A 17,628-nucleotide genomic window follows, 5' to 3' on the forward strand; every position below is an offset into this window, starting at 1 on the left:
AGTTGTCTTTTCTGCTTCTTTATTGGGTATGGTTGGGGGAAGTCTTCAGTAATTCCTTTAAGACACAGGCATTAGTAATATTGCTAATAACTGTTGAGCTTTTTGCTTTGGGCACTCTTTATTTCTGCCATTCCTAAAAAACCTGAGCTTAAATTTGCTTGATGAAAATAATGTCTTATATTATGCTTCTCCTGAATCATGTCATGGAAACTTGCCCAGTGTTTGACAAATCCAGCTAAGCAGACATGCATGGTAGATTGCCTGGTGTTGTCCTTGTTTTCATTTAGAAGCTTTACTCATCTGCCTAAATTTTAATCTAGTCTCTCCCAATCTTTCCAGTTGCAAGCAAAATGTAACTTTTTTGTGTAAATAGTGTAGTAGTAGTGGTAGGTGAACCTGGGGTAGTTTTACTTCCATTGTTAGCTGGAAAACTCTTAACCTGAATATTGTATAACCTCCGTTTAAGACATATTGATGTGTATGTAGCAATGTCCTTACAAATCAGGGAAGTAAACCAAACAAAATGTTTGTGTKTCCTCTGCATTTATAGGAAATCTCAATTTTTTTTGAGCTTTTAGCATTTTGCATCAGAATCTTCCATTTCCTGGTTAAGAACCATACTTTATATGGGAAATACTTTAAACCAACACAAAATAATTAAATTTTGTTTCTCCCTTTCTCTTTTTAACCTCTTCTTTTTTCCTTTTTTGTTTTTTTTGGTGTTGTTTTTTGTATTCCTTTGTCCTTCTCATGCCTTCATCTGTAGCTATTTTCCTGCTACCTTTTTTTTTTTTTATTTTTGAGAGAGAGATAGGTCACTGAGTGCTGAATAGTAGCTAGCAAGTAAGATTTCAATAGAATTTGAGAAATACCATGTTTGGGAAAATCCCCATAATTTAAGTGGTACCTTATAAAATAGGTACACGTGGAAAATAAAATAATCCAAATGACAAACTAGATGAAAAGGAAATCAAAATGTTCAGAGGTAAAACRAAATAAAGAAAGAGTGGAATAATGCATTTGGTACTAAATTATTCTGGAAGAGTACCCAAACTCTTTTCCAGTCTAGGAGCTGAAGTCAGACAGGACCTTTCACCTTACAGAAAAGTCTGTTGCCAGTTTCACTGCAGAAATTGAGAGCAAGGCCTAATACTACCATGCAGCTAGGCAAGATGGCAGTTTCCCACATTGTTGCATGCAGCATTACTTCAGTCATGAAGACTTTGAAAGAAATACTAACCACCTTCTAGAAACAACAAGGGAAGCTTTTGGGCCTTTTTTTAATGACTCTTGTAACTGGCCTCTCACAGTTTTCTGAGGGCAGCTTTTTTTTTTTTGCTGGCTGGTGGAGGTTTTCAGAGCCAATCATTGCTAGATTGTATCTGAAGTCTTTAACCTACTAGTGACGGTCTTGGGTTWTCCATTTCAGGAATAATGGCACTGCAATATCTTTCTTGTCAGGGGGAAGAGGAAAAAGAGGAGATAGATGGGAATGAGAAGGGAGCTAGGGCCAAAAAAAAGTTTGAAAGGTCAGAATTGACTACTTTTCTTTCTTTTACTTTATCTCTACATCCTTCTCTTTCTGCAAGAGATTCCAGGGTTTAATAGGTGTGGAAGGGAGAAGAACTTTCTTTCAAAATTTTTGTTAGCCTTTTTCTACTTCTCTGCAAGTTAACTTTATCCTTAGTACAGATGAAATTGGGCACATATAATTCTTATACTGCCAAATCTGTGTTAAAATCTTACTGTAAAAATGGTTATGGTCAGACCACTCAAATTTTAGTGGTGTACACATTAATATTTTGAATTTCATTGAGTTGCTTTAATTTTATTTATGTATCTGCATAAACAAGGGCAAGAATATAAATTAAGTGTGATTTTGGAAACATTGGAAGGAGATATTTGGAAGACAGGATTTGTAGTAAAATATGTTTTAAGATTTGTTTAGAATTGCAGATTGTCCTGAGACAGTGCTTTTTGATTTTTGATTTTTTWAAATTTATTTTTAAATTTTTTAAAAGGATTACTTTAAGCGTATTTTAAGAAATGGATGGACAAACTGCTGTTCTGTCTGCCTCAATAATTAATTTGATCTATATTTTATGTGAAYACAGAATACAACCTTTTATACTTTCAGGAAAAAGCTTTTTTTTTTTTTTAACTTCAGAGTACTTTGGAAATGTTGGTGTTTAGCTTAGGTATACATTATATTGGCCTGGTATAATTCTGTACAGAAGGAAGAAACAGCTATGTATGCATTATGCATAACATGATTTTAATTGTTTTTAGTGTTAAGATGACTATTTTGAAAGGCTTTGTTTAGCAAAGGTTTTATACTCCTCTGATTATTTGCTTTTAAATTTTGCCCCCTCCCCCCGCCCCTTGTGGTGTTAGCTTTAAAAGGCCAAATTACTACTCTAAGTCAGAATAAATAACTTTCAATTTTCCATAGGAGCTGAAGTTAAAAGATGAAGAATGTGAAAGGCTTTCTAAAGTGCGAGATCAACTTGGACAGGAATTGGAAGAACTTACAGCTAGTCTGTTTGAGGTTTGTTGGAGTCTTCGATGTGATATGCTTAAGGGAAGCTGAGCCAGATGTTTTATTTAGAACCAGTATATTGTATGCTGAATTTTTCTGCAATAAGCATATAAAGGGATTTGTGTTCTGAAGACTTGGGTGTGTTGAAGTAGAGGCTTAAGAGCAGAATGCAGACTTTTTTGCTTAGGTACAAGACACCTTATTGAGCTTGTCAATCTGCCTAGACACAAAATGAAGAAAATAAGGAAAATATATCAGAAAGCTTATTTTTTGGCATAACTATTTTGAGACAGCTTCTCTGTCTGACAACAAGGCTATCTAGATAAGAGCTAAATTTGRGGTTGCCATGGTGACTAAATAAAAAAAATAACGTGTTTCCAATGAATGGTAGTAAGTACATAACTTAACCATCCGTTCAGCTTCTGAATTTTGAGTCTGGCAGCATGCTAYACACACAGACTTCAAAAGAAACTTACGTGGTGAGTGATGCACCAGGGTGAAACCTGGTTACCAATTGAGAAGCCTGAACTTTATGTGGGACCTTTGCATTTGAGTTTGTATTACACAGAAAAAAAATGCTAAATCCATAACTTGAAGCAGGCTCAGTTCACATTTAGTCTTAGGAATTTATGTAGTAATGCTTTGGGCCTACATTGTGGTATCTTTAGCTGTCAGAATAAATTTCATAATSCATAGATAATTTGTATGCTTGCTAAATCGTAAGTATACGCTTTTAGTGTATGCATGAAGATACAACATTAGGTATGTTTTAGAAGCAGTGTTTAAACCTATAATGTTGTATAAAGGTGCTATTAAATATTTGAAAATACTGACATTCAAAAATCAAATTACAAACTGCTCTTGAGTTTTCATCCTGGTGGGGCAAGGCTACTTAAAATATTAAGCAGTTCCTTTGTGTAAAAAAATAGAAGAGTGGAAGGGTATTTTTCAGCATAGATACTCGTGTATGCTGGGGGGAGCAAAACGTCGGTATGTATTTTAACCGTGGAGGAACAAAAATAAAATTATTAGTGAAATTTTATATTTATGACATTGTGTTGCTTAGAACAATGTGTCAGTTAGTTAAATACATGTTTGAAGTATGGTTTATTAGTAATAGTAGTTKGAGTTGTCCAGACTGTTACAGGCATGTTATTTAAGTTTTCTTATGTGATTTGATTTCACTAAGAGGCTCTAACAAGACACAGTGGTGAGGTTTRTTGATTTTTTGCACTGGGATCTGCAATCCTTGAATTCCTTTTTAATTTTGAATCCCACTAATTTCAGCAGCCATATAAATGGATATGCTAGGGCTTATATTATTGCATCCCAGTGGAGGATTGAGACTTGTTGTGCCCAGCTGGGTGCATGTATTACATTRTTACACTATAATAGTACAATAACATGCTTTGCTTTCAAAGGTGCATCACTAAGCAGAAACTGCATGGTCAATGTTAAATGTATTTGTACACATTGTATAAATGTGTATGTTCCCATTCCTGCATGTGTCTTGTTACTTATGAGAATTTTACAATCCCATATTATACAGCTGTGTTGTATGCCAGTGGGAGCCAGATCTTTTGGTATGATGATGTACAAACTTTTTTGTTTTATTTATATAGTGTCCAGATATGCTAGGCGCTTTACAGATATGAAAAGGATCCTATCCCAAGTAATTTGGTTGGTTGGTCTGATATTTTGATTTTTGTTGCCTGCAGTAAGTATCATGTGTGAACAGTAGTTTGATTGTAGATGCAAGTTGCTGGATCAGAGCCTAAACAAATACATTATACAGAAAAAAGGCTTAGAGGTATGAGGTAAACGGATATTTGAAAAACCCTCAGTCCTTTTATGCTTCCTTCTTTGCTGGCTTAGCCTTGTTTCTTTACGTGTTTTTTAGGGCTTTTTTCAATTCTACTTAAGAAATGTTTATTAATCAATGAACTGTTTTTATGTTGTTATTTTGTCTGTTTTATTGATGGCAAGAATTTAGACTTCTTAGTTGTTTGACTGGTTCCTTCATGCAGAAATTTACAGTTGTCTAAAACTGGTTATTCTGGCTACGAGAAGGGAGAAGTTCTTTTGAATGTGCTACTCTGCCTGTGTTGCTTTTGTTGCTACTGGTTGAGTCTTTCTCTTGGGGGTCAAGGAACTTGTCAGCCACTGAAGCGTGACTGGAGCCTGGTGTTCATGACAGGTATTGTTCCTGCTGGAGGGGGTTAGGTGAAGTTGCTGAATTTCTGAATCTGGACTCAAGACCAAGGAGAACCTTAGAGGGCCAATGATGAAACCAAATGATAGATTTTTAGGGKTTTTTTTTTAGTGTAGCTATTTAATTAAAGACTATTGCACAATGTTCATAAGTAGTCTTCATCAAGCAAAAGTGTGTCATTAGTTGTTGGATTTTTTTGTAATTTTGTGTAAAGGATTTACACTAGCTAAACATTTTTTATAGGAAGCACACAAAATGGTTAAAGAAGCAAATGTCAAACAAGCTGCAGCAGAAAAACAATTAAAAGAAGCACAAGGAAAGGTGAGTTTTTTCCTCGATTGTTTGCTTCATCTTTTCACGTGGTTTTAAATTTGAAGTGTGAATCTTAAAGATGTAGATAGAGCATTACCTGTATACATTTTTAGACTATATACTCAGTTGCTTTGAATTGCTTGACATATTCTTAGTGAACACGCATGGACATGGTGTTTCAGTGTCATGTGAGCCAGCAAGGTGCATGGGAAGCCAATGTTACTACAATATGCAATTGCATGTGTGTTAGTACTGTTGGAAGATGCAAGTTTTGATTTGAACCAAGGTAGATAGAGATGTTGTTAATTGATTTAACATATTTATAAACCAACATATTTTTGTTTGTTCATTACTTAATTTCCTCCTGCCCCATGAAGATTGATGTCCTCCAGGCTGAAGTAGCAGCATTGAAAACATTAGTACTGTCTACTTCACCGACATCTCCAACTAAGGAGTTCCAGTCTGGTGGAAAAACTCCTTTTAAGAAAGGCCATGCAAGAAACAAGAGTACAAGCAGTGCTATGGGTGGCAGTCACCAGGACCTTACCATGATGCAGCCAATTGTAAAAGACTGTAAAGAGGTGATGTACAAGGATTATTCTCTTTTTTGCTGATAAATTGTCTCTATTGTTTCGTTTTACACACAATAAATATAGTATATATACTAAATCTTCATTTAATGCTTACTGTCTTAGAGGTATTTTTTGTTAATGAAAGAACTTTTCTTACATACCAAGAGGTGGTGATATTTCTGATTTATTTACCTTTAAGTCATTATGGGAAGATGAGATAAGATTTCAAATATTGGAATTGCACACGAATATTAAAAAACCCCAAACAGTAAACCAAACAATATAACTGAATGCTAAGTCCTGGTTGCTTTTTCATGAACTCCATAACATGGAAGTTCATTAACTTTCATTAGCATTGTATAGACTGTCATAGTAAAGAGGATGAATCATTTTAGAGATCAGTAGTTGGTGAAAGAGGCTAGGGAAAAGATGAAATYAGTAATTTATTAGAGAACAGGTGAAAAGTCACTGGAATCCTGGGGCTTGTGTGGTTTTTTGGTTTGTGGGGGTTGGGGTTTTTTTGTATGTTTGTTTTTTTGGCTGGTTTGTTTCCTTTTTTTCTGAATCCGCTCATGTAACTGGAAATGGGGAAATAATGATGTAAGAGGTTGGTGCTTCAGTCCTTGGAATGGTACTAGCAAAAATGGACCAAAGAGTTGAGAAGGAACTTATTTTACTGGGTGGTTAGTATAACAGCAGATGAAATTCAAAAGTCAGTAAATGAGAAATGAGGCATCTAGGAAAAAAATGCGACTAGCAAGCTTGCAGTTGTGAACTTGGAAAGAGCTACATTGTGCTGGAAAAAAAAGATAAGTGTCCTTGTTGATCATTATCTGAAAACCCCATCTCAGTTTTCAGTGATGGTCAAAGACCTACAGAGACTTCAGTGTTCTTAGAAAAGGAATAAATAACAAAAGAAAAAGTATTATACTGTTGTATAAAGGTGTAGTAAATGTGTGTTTCTATAYGTGCAACTGTTATGTATTAATCTCAAAAGGACATTGAGAAAATATCAGAAAATGTGACATTGTTGGTCAAACCTAATGGAAAGATTTCTGTGTTGAGAGATACTTGAGGTAGAAGAAAAATCTCTGCAATCTCAGGTGACATGGGGAAGATGAATGATGAACAGTCATTAATGAATTAATGAAAACTGGAAGCTAAAAGGAAAATGATTTTTAGTCAATACATAATGAAACTTTACTCATTATCATGAGGAAGCAAGATTAAAAATTTGTTTAAAATAAAGTCATGCAAAGTAACAAAAGGAAGGCCTCTCAAGGTATATAGGAGGTGATATTTGGCTTAAAAAGCTTCTTTAGCTACAGACTGCTAGAAGTTTTGAGGCTGTAAATTAATACACATCACTGTTTTTCCTCTCAGATGTCTCATCAGCGAGCTCTGTGACAGCTGGCTATTGTCAGAGGGGTAATATGCCAACTGGATCTGTAATGTCAGTCAGGGTGGCCATTTTTATACTTCATTTTGCCAGTCATCATTAACTGCATTTGTACAAAACACCAGTTTACTATAAACCTAGAAAATTAAGGTGTCTTTCAGTTTGTGTCCCATACTCAAAAAAAATCAGATGATTTACAACCTACTTGCCTACTTTCAGTGGTATCCAGGWTATTTCCTTTACTAAAACAGAATCCTGGTTGCCCTCAGAAAAGTTCAGGAGAAAGGGGAGAAATCTGGTTACTTTGTAAATGTCACACCGAGGTCATGACTCTAAAATTAAGTGCTGGCAGCAGTGAGCGGTAGGAGAAACCTGTTTTGCCTCAGTTGGAGATGGTGATTGTGAAGGAAATGCTGCCGAAGAACCAGTTTGCYTGACAGTTTTCTTTAGTTTGGTCTCCTTTTTGTTGGCTGCATAAGGAGACACTTCAAGTCTGCTCAAGGCTACTCAAACTGGTGACTTCTTCCAGTGACAGCCTAGGGAGTCACTAAGATACACATGATGGGTTTTCCAGCCTCTGGGACTTGAGTATTTTTATTTCTCTTCTGAGCAGAAGTATTTAATGGAATGTAGAATGGGGTGAAAAAAAGCAAGACTGCCAYTGGCATGGTGGCTAGGACATTGTTTTGAGCCCGGGAGGCGTGCCTTCCCAGCTGCTCCTGTTATCCARTGTTGTTTACTCATCTTATTTATARTTGGTCTGAGGTAAATTTTTTTTGCGTTTGTGGGAGCTTGGATCTGAAACCATAGTTCTGTCCCCTTCTTGCTAGTTGTTCTTGCCATTGAGTTGTTACTCTTTGAATCTCATTCTTCTGATTTTGAGTGACTTGACTTCAAAAGGGGCTCAAGAATACACTTGCTCAGGGCTGTTATTGGCCCTGAACCAATAGCTTCGGACCCTTTTGGAGAATCTGCCTTTTGGAATCGAGCCGGGTGTAGATACAGGTCAGCTTGCAGATTTCTTTGTGGATTGTAGAGAGAGCCAAGAGTGGCTGGCTGTCCAGCCTAATGGCAGTGGAGCTAGAAAGGTGCCAACATCCCAGACAAGTATATCCTAGCATCTGGTGATAACCTCTAACATGTCTAATGAATTTATGTATTAAAAAGAAGATTGAAATAAGCTCAATAGCCTTCTGGATATTAAGCAGACAGGTAACATCTCCTYACCAGAAATGCTGATAGATGCATCAGTGTTGTTCAAAGAGCTCAGGTATTTTGTATATTTATGTAATGAAAGCATAAAAAAATCTAACTAGAGTTATTACATTTGACTGTATTTAATTTCAGGTAATCAAAACTGGGATCTAGTGAAAGCATAAGTAAAGGCAGGGAGGAGATAGACATGTATCACACATTGTAGATAGAAAAGGAAGAACATCAAGCTATGGTCAGTGAAGAATTTTTTTTTGAGGCAGCTTCTTTATAAACTGTAGGTTTAGGTAAAATTGAATAAATCTAGAAAATAACTAAGTTAACAAGAAATGCATTTTAAGTTTTAGAATTTTAGAGTACAAATAAAAAATGGATGTTTTTCCTTCTGGTATCTCTTGATTGTATTAATTTTAAAGCCAGATCTGAGATGGGTTTTAAATTATGGGGAATGTTTCTTTAGGGAGCAAGTTACGCCTATTGAATTTCATTGGTACAATGAAGTTGGTGATTCAGCAACCAGAACACTTACAGATTAGCTTAATCAAGTTAGTTTTTCTTGAGTATACCTGAGTGTAATGCTAATAGCTCTAATGAAAAACAGATTTTCCAGTCTAATTTTTGTAGGTTACTTTTCAACGAAAAAAAAAAGAAAAGAAAAAGAATAAAGTTTAACCAAAAGCCCCTGAAAGTGATCAAAGAACTCCCCAAAGCATATATGTAAAAGAATGGCAAAGTGCTGAGAACTCAAAAGAAGTGGTAATGCYTGAAAAAAACACTGAGGCTGGTTCAAAATAGCATACTGATCTTTTAAATAGGATTAAAAATTAATTTTTTAGTATATGGTATTTCCCCATTTCATTTTTTTATCTGTATTATTTGATTTTAATTGTACAAAAATTTTAATTCACATCCTGGCTTATCTTTCTCCTGCAGTGTATGTACTTTCTATTGTTTTAGGAGTATAGGTCTGCTGTAGTTCAAGCAAGGGATATAAACAGTTGGAGGGGAAAAGGTGCTGAAGCAGAATGTCAGAACCAGTCTGTAGATGGTGTTGCACTTGGGAGCAGAATGGTATTGCATATCCCTTTGGGATTGGCATTAGTTTGGTATGTTGGCTTAGGAGCATGTGTCAGAGGCACTCACCCCCTGTCTGCTTGGTTTGTGTCTTGCAGCAGGGCTGGAGCCCATCAATGAGATCTTGCATGAGATCTGGTCACCCTAAAGCAGGTGATGTGTTCTGGGAGCACCTCAGTGTGCTCTGTTAGTGGATAGCAAGTCCATGGGACAGGCTGCCCCATAATGCAAATAGATTTTTACTAGCACCCTACTACCCATCTTTGGAACACCGCAATTGGTAGGTGCCATCCTACTGCTAACTGATCTCAGCATGGATATGACAAAACAAGGTGTTTTTAAAGCTGATGAAGTTATCTTTTCCTAACACACATCACAGTCCTGGCATGATTTAATAGTTAATTTTAACATTTCCTCTTTGACTAGAGGAGTTGTGGGGGGAGCAGCCTCAGAAATCATTCCCAGTGAACATCCTCATCTTTCTGTTGTAGGGAGGTGTAGGAGAGAGTTTGGGCATAAAGATGAAAAATGAAAAATAACAGTGTGCTTTTAATTCAGTTGTACATTGACTTCCTGGGTTTTTTTGTTAGTGTATTTAGTGTGTTAGTCTCTTTTCTTTTAGGGTTTGGATAGCAGCATGTTAGAGTCAGATGCAGTRTGAATGTATGAAATGTCCAGGATTGCAGTTGTTCTCTTTGAATTTCTCTGCATTTCTGTAACTTACTTAAATGGAGATGGACTAAAATACTGTATTGARGATGCATCAAGATGGAAACTGTTTTCTGGCTCTTCCTAAGATTTTCAAAGCTATCCTGTAAATTTAGGAAATGGGGGAAAGGTAATTAGTTTGTCCCTGGTATAGTGGTAACCCATAGATGCATTATCTCGTGTATTGAAAAGTCATATATTTTGATTTGCTTGAATTTACAGTCTTAGGAAAGTGGATTTAAGAAGGTATTAATAGCTGAACCATGATAGCATTCTTTCATGTCACCATAGAAAGCATTTTCATGCTTATTATTTATCTGTGGATATTTGCAAATGATAGACACTAGTGTGATAATTACATTACTAAAATATGAGAATATTTTTATCTTCTAGGCTGACTTATCTCTGTACAATGAATTCAGATCTTGGAAGGATGAGCCTACTATGGACAGAACATGTCCTTTCTTGGACAAAATTTATCGGGAAGATATTTTTCCATGCTTAACCTTCTCCAAAAGTGAGGTAATGGAAATGGTCTAAATGTGGTCACTGACATCTTCTTCTTAAATATGTCACATGGAGCCAAAAAGCTATTATATTGTTTTCAATATGAAGTTTAACCATTTTTGTTTCATTAATGTGTAGCAATTTATATTGAAGTGCTAAAGTTTGGTCTGGAGTATTGAAATGACGATTTTTTTCTTCACTATTCTGTTCCCTYTGTGTTCTTTCAGATATAGTCTTTTTAGGTCTGCTTCTTCAAATGTTACTCCTATCTGTCAGAATCTGATGTTTGTAGGAATGGATGGAAGTTTTCTTCCTGATACTTCAAATACAGTGCAGAAGTTGAGTTCTGTCTCTTGTTTGTATARGGGGCAGTAGAGACCAATATATTTAAATTTTGTGGCCTGGTTTTCCTTCATGTCAGTCAAAGCAGACTGCAAGCACAGTCTGCTATGGGCCTTTTCTTGAAGGSAGGTTTGAGTTACAAGAATTAGACTTTGGGATTTAAGATTCAACAGGGGCAGTTTGTAAATATTATTTTAGAGGGATCAAATTATGAGACATTTTTCCTTGTGTTATTTGCACATTCTCGCATACATTCCTGTCCTGGGAATAACATGAAACTGATTACAGATCAAACTGCTTTACTTAGTTTTTGTTCTTAAGCAGCATTTACAGGCTGAGCTGCAGTAGTTTCAGTCAGTAGTGAAAAGGGAGTGTGTTCTTAGATCTTCAGTAAAATTAGAAATTTTGAAGCCCTAAGCATTGATACTCTTCCCCAATAAAATTAAACACCTCACATAGAAAATCCTACATTTTCCTCATAATGTTTATCTGTTGTTTTCAGGAGGTATTATGTTCTTTTCCCATTATTGTCACTTGCTGGCCATAAGCACTGCCAATCTTTCAGTTAATTGTACACCAGTTGGTTGTGGTTGGTGTACAGCATGATATGAACCTCTCCCACAAAAAAATTTACTTGGTTACTATGGGAATTAAATAGCTTCTGCAATATATGTAAGTAGGCCATCCTGTTGTCTTTTGCAGCAACTTAATTTTGGATTTTGTTATTCAGTGCTAATATAATTACTGTAGATTTGTACTGCCTCTTAAGGGAAGAGTGAGGCTTCTAGCACTTGTTGGTTACACCATTTATTGTTTCCAGATGCCCTGTGTAGTGAGCAAGTTCTGTTTTCACTTGGCTATTGATAGATTTGTGTGCAGCTAAACCAAAATATAAATTACACACGTATTGTGTTCTTGAATAATTGCAAATGGAGTTATCTGAATGGTTGAAGTATTACATTTGCTCTCAGTAGCCTCTTGTGTCTATGTGTAGTRTTTTGCTTTTGGGAGATGTCAGAGAGTATTTCATATGAACTACTTAAATAGTAACATTCTGGTTTTAAAATAATTGAAGTACAATAGAAAAAATATTTTTGTTACTTGGTAGGAAGGAACCTTGACACCAAATTATTTACTAACATAAATAGCACCTTTTTAAAAACGAAGCAATGGCTGTTACTTGAAACAGTGATCTTGGGCACCTGTTCAGTTCAATCAAGTAAAATGGTCACATTTCCAGTGTCATGTGATTATAATGTGATGTGTATAAAGAGTGAGCATAAAAAACGTGAGCTAAGTTGTGCTTCAAGTMAACTAGTGTTTTAAAGTTGCAACTGGCTTTTCTATATATTGTTCAGTCTTGTTTGAACATGTTGCTAGAGCTATCTTTAGTTGAAAATCAGTGACATAACAAGTGCACTTGTTTTATTCAAGGTAACGATGCATGCAGCATGATTCTGTATTTTTCATAGAGCACAATAAYATTGGACCAATTTTTTAAAATTAAGTTTGTACTATATTCAGTCTGATAAGAACACAGCATGTACAGCATGTACAAATATGTGTGTTATTTGGGTATAAGAGGAATGGCTGAAAATACAGTTAGCATTTTAAACACGTTTGACTACATTCCTGGCTGTAAAGAAGGCTAGCTTGTCTCAGGGAAGGCAGGGTTATTTGGAGGGCAGATTTTGAGCAGGAGCCTGAAAATGGAACATCTTGCTCATGATTAAAGTGAAATCTTATTTGTAATACAATTTTTATTTGTTTGGTTGATTTTTTAAAATGTATTCTTAACTTTCCAGAAGAAGAAATATGTCACTGCTTTGAGGATGGATGAAGCAGAGCTGTTTTTAACTGCTTTCTAAATTTCTCTTGYAGTTGGCCTCAGCTGTTCTGGAAGCTGTTGAAAACAACACTCTGAGCATTGAACCTGTTGGCTTGCAACCTGTTCGATTTGTGAAAGCTTCTGCAGTTGAATGTGGGGGACCAAAGTATGTTGAGCTAACACAGGGGGATAATCTTGATTCACTTGAGATCTCTTGGCTTGAGAAAACTGCTACCAGCTGATTACCTCAGTCAAATTTGTGTATCTTAAATTAAATTGCCTAAAATCTAAGACTTCAAGATTGTTGTTACAAAATTCATGGGAAAGTAACCAACTAATATAGAACAAACCTGACATTTTGGGGAGAGCTATTTGCTTCACTTTTGATGCATTCAAAAGTGTAGTAACATTCACCGCTTTGGAGAAAACTGTCCTGATACTTAAAACATTTGCTTTTGAACTAGGGGCTCTCAGCTGGAAAGCATCATGAAAGAAATAGGTGTTGAAATAGTACAGGCTGGGTTTCTGTTATCTGGAGTACTTGGGGCATAAAAAATTTAGGATACGAGTAGGATGCTGACAAAGGTAGCTGAAGTATTAGAAAAATATAGGGAGTTAATCCTCTGAATCTGAGAAGGAGGAATGTAAGTGAGAATGAAGATGAATGAGAGTTTGAGCCTAATGTAGGAAGTATGCTTGTGTGACAGGAAGATTATTTTAGAAATTCTGGAATGGTCCTATAGGAATGTGAAGCAAGACCTGTTGTCAGGTACTGATACAGCCATTGAAGTGAGGTGGGAGGGACATGCCTGAGGCTTTGATGATGTGGAGAAGAAAAAGGATTTGTAGGATGTTTTAGTGTATGTCAGAGTAAGAAAGCAGGGTCAGTCTGGAGATTAATCTGGAGTCTTCCAAATTTTGACAGACTAGACCTTTCTGTTGAAGATATTTTGGAAAAGTTGACAATTTACTCTGTAATACTTGATTTGACAAAGCTTAGTTTTACAATTACATTACAAACTTCCATCARAATGTTTTCATCTGACTCTAAGATTTCTTTTTTCTTTCTCATTGCCACTGCTTTTTAGTCCTTGTTTTTCCTCTGTTGAGTGGAAGAGAAACTASAATTAACACATTTCAAAATTCTTTATTTTCTCTTTAAAGAAGCTGTATAAAATGAAAATTGTGTTTTATCACTTAGTCTTTTATCCTTTCTAGCCTACAAAGTTTAAGCATTCAAATATTCTTCAGCTTCCTCCAGTCACTAGAACACACACTTTTTGAGCTGTAGCAGCCTGTCATCAGAGGGGCCCGCACCAGTAATGGAGCTACCGAAGGGGTAGTGGATTCCTATCCAAGATCTGCCACTGTGTGCTGTGTTCCATGAATGCAGTAGAGAATCTGCATAGCCAGAAGCTACTGGTGTAGTGGTCATGTGTCATTAAAGAACAGTTGACAAATGGATCTTGTGGTTCGAGCAACTTCCCTACCTCTTGATGTGATGAAACACTTGCCCAGACAGAAGACTCAATTGCATCATTCAGAAATTTCTGGAGATTTTTAACCTGTTTTCTCCAGTGTGGGATAACTTTTAAATCAGAACTTAAAAAAATCATTAAATATTTGGCAAGATAAAGATTAACTTTTTGAGATGACAGTGCACAAGTTGTAATTTAGTTATTTTAGGTGTATCAGAAGGTCAGGCAAATTCTTTTCTCCCTTTTCCAGCTCTTCTGTATCAACAAAAACTTCTGTGGTGCTGCTTGTAGATAAGTAATAGGTAAGGAATATGCAGTATTTAAGTGTAATTTGACAGTGGTTGTGCTTTGCCTTATATATTGGCATTGAATGGGGAGCAGGTGTTCCAGTTTTCACTGAACCAGTGTAGCAGTTTCAGGTTTTAATTTTTATACAGTGCAAAACACTTTTTAATTTAAAACCATCTTACATGGGTAACATAATATAGACAAACTGAAAATAAACAATAAAAAAAGCTAGAGTAATGTTTTTAAAGAAGTCGTTTTGTTGTACATTTRTGTGGGGGAATAGATGCATAAAATAGTGGGTAATAGCCCAAGAGCATAGTGAGGAGTGGAGGACAGAGCTGTGACAGTAGAGATAGGTTCTTAATATACAGAAGTTACTGAATGGGGCCTGTGACAGTGTGTAGAAAGTGCTGCCATAACAAAAGACAGCTCGGTTTCCCCAGAAGATTCAAATAATTTTCCCCTTGGGGAACGAAGTATGGAGCTGCATGGAACTGAGTCGCCAACAGGAAGCCTCAACATTTAACTGGTGTGATGGAAGACAACATAGAGGAGGCAATTATGTAACCAGAAGGAAAAAAGGGTTTCATTTTCCTACCACTGAAAGTTTGTCTTCTGACAAAAGCTAAGCTGAAATTGTGATCCAGTTTGCTTCAGCTACTATAGGATTTCTTGTATCAGTGAAGTGCTCTCAGTCCTCAGAAATTGCTGTGGAAAATTGTATACACGCATCAATTTTCTTCTGATTTACAGGGTTCTGTGAACCAGCTGCAGGCAATTTAAAAGAGCCTATGAGCCACTGTTCAGAACCACAGAAGCTTAGTAATTTTTGTTTCACTTTTGAAAGGCAGCTTGTTCTTAGACTYCCTAATTTCATGAGGTAGAAGTGGGAGAGCAGCTTTTAAAATTAATGAAACAGGGGTTGCCATGACAACCCAATTCATCTGAGATGCTGTAATACAGACATTCCAAATACATCAAATCCTTCTCATTTAAAAAAAAATTCATTCTTTTCCTAAATTGAGTTTTTTTGGGGGAMCAATTTGTGGTGACTGATGACCTTTCCTGAATACTGCGTAGTTGCAATGCACCAGAAGTAAATTTGATTATTTTRCTATCACTTTTTGTAATGGTAATAGAAAGAATTATTGCCAGACAGCTCATTTTCCTTTGTCCCTAAAGATTTTATACTCTGAATGTAAAATATTATTTCAATTTGGGCATAAATGCGAAGCTGGATTTAAAATGCATCTAAGAGAAGCTGCAGAGGTTCTGTGGGGCTTATATTTTTTTAATGATGAAATACAGTATCAAGTGGAACTTCTAAAAAATCTGTTTAAATGCTGGCAGCTACTGGTAATTTAAAGAATGTTTATTTGACACATCAAAAGTTAATTAAAGAAATCCCATTGTGCCGAAGTTGTCAAACCAATTTAAATTAGTAAGGAAGTGCGTTCCCAGAGCTGTAGAAAGTTTTAGAATTTAAAAAAAGCATCATAATCACCACCACTGAAATTAAATTAGGTCTTGTGCAACTAAGTGACGACATAATGTAATAATTGCAGTTTGTAAAATAAAGGTAGAGATTCATCTATCTGTGCCGATGTGAAACAGTTACATTAACACCATAAACACATGTGTTTAAACATTAGTGTCAGATTTGTTTATTGAATCATGTGACCTTTATATTTGTAGGAAATGTGCTCTAAGTGGACAAAGTAAGTCATGCAAGCATAGAATCAAATTAGGAGATTCAAGCAGTTATTACTACATTTCTCCTTTCTGTCGTTACAGGGTAAGTAGATTTGCTGTGGTTTAATTTCATGTAGTAGTTATTTAGCTATTTTTTCCATATCTTTATACAMACTTGTATTAACCACCATTATTTTTATATGAATTCAGATCACTTCTGTGTGTAACTTCTTTACATATATTCGATATATCCAGCAAGGACTGTTGAAGCAGCAAGATGGTGAGTAAGAAAGTAGTGTTTGATGTACAGAAAGAGACATTTACATAGTGCCTGTGCCTAAAAGTGGCTATCTGTGCACAGTAACYGTGACCTGACATTACAGGAAAGTCATCAGTTCATAGTCACTGTTGTGATTTTGAGAATGTGGTGATATTTCACTCTCCAATAAAGTTATTTTTTAAAACAACAAATTAAAATGTATTGATTTTTAGTCCATTTAAAAACCTCTTATTCAGTAAGAAATGTAAAAAAAAAATCTAACTAGGGGCTTAAGTCACAGTTTTTCCACACAGCAATCAAAAATCAAATCTCTGTCACAGAATATGGCGGTATTTTGAAGCAAAAAACTTCAGTTTGGTTTGATCTGGGCCATTTTTGCTTTAGCTTGGGGGTTTGGCATGTCTTCTTATTTTGTGTAGTGACAGTTGAGACAACCATTCTTGTCAGATTATTTTTTCAGGGAGAACTGGCAAGAAAGACAATATTTTGGGTTAAATTGCAAAAAGTAAACWGATAACCTTTTATATATACAGAAAACCTGCAATCATTCATCTGAGTCCATCTGAGAAATGAGATCATTGCAGTAGCATGGCAAAATCTTGATTAGGGCTATGGTTACAAAAGTAAGGCTTGATCACTCTTCACCCCAAAGGAGAAATGTGTTTTTTACTGCCAGCTTCAGGCTGTACCCTGGGGAGGGTTCCCTAACTTTGTTGCCCTGTTGCTTTGTCATGTCAGAATATCATATCCAGCAACTGTGTATTTAAACTCTGTCTGCACAATAATTCAGAAATTTACTTAACTGTGCTATGTGGTGTCAATATGTCCATAAGAAAGATATTTGTGAAAACACATGAAATGTACACCTAGTTAYTTAATTCTGGAATTAAAAAATATATTACATATTGGAGTCATGGTTTTGCCTTAATTTTCAAGACCATTTTACCTATTTATCACTATAAAAGAAAAGGAAGATAATTTGATTGTGTTTAAACTGCACACAGTTAATTTAATTGTATTTCCTCTCCAGGTCAAAGCATATTGCCAGACAGCTTTCTGTCCATTGAAACAGGTCATGTCACTTAGTCTCCCAGATATACTGAGCACACATAGTGGAGAAAGTGTCAGCCCTGTGTCAATAATAAATTAAAAYATTTGCTTTCACTGTGAAAATGTAATTTTTTT

The 17,628-nt window shown here is 35.7% G+C and overlaps 1 protein-coding gene across 3 annotated transcripts in view; it reads left to right on the forward strand.

Annotated features, from left to right (window-relative positions):
* The window catches only part of RAB3IP (RAB3A interacting protein), a 32,712-nt gene that overhangs the window by 12,865 nt on the left and 2,219 nt on the right, over positions 1–17,628 (forward strand). For 2 of the 3 annotated variants that reach the window (XM_057377670.1, XM_057377689.1), the window contains 7 exons: positions 2,453–2,548; positions 4,995–5,072; positions 5,441–5,644; positions 10,422–10,550; positions 12,759–12,871; positions 16,167–16,266; positions 16,374–16,443. In XM_057377670.1, coding sequence (XP_057233653.1) covers positions 2,453–2,548; positions 4,995–5,072; positions 5,441–5,644; positions 10,422–10,550; positions 12,759–12,871; positions 16,167–16,266; positions 16,374–16,443 — 790 coding nt within the window. The remainder of the gene's footprint in view (positions 1–2,452; positions 2,549–4,994; positions 5,073–5,440; positions 5,645–10,421; positions 10,551–12,758; positions 12,872–16,166; positions 16,267–16,373; positions 16,444–17,628) is intronic. The other variant, XM_057377681.1, reaches the window with a different exon arrangement.

The sequence above is a fragment of the Malurus melanocephalus genome, unplaced genomic scaffold (genome assembly GCF_030028575.1).
Source record: "Malurus melanocephalus ecotype Western Australia unplaced genomic scaffold, MMel_1.1 scaffold_10, whole genome shotgun sequence".
Lineage (NCBI taxonomy): Eukaryota > Metazoa > Chordata > Aves > Passeriformes > Maluridae > Malurus > Malurus melanocephalus.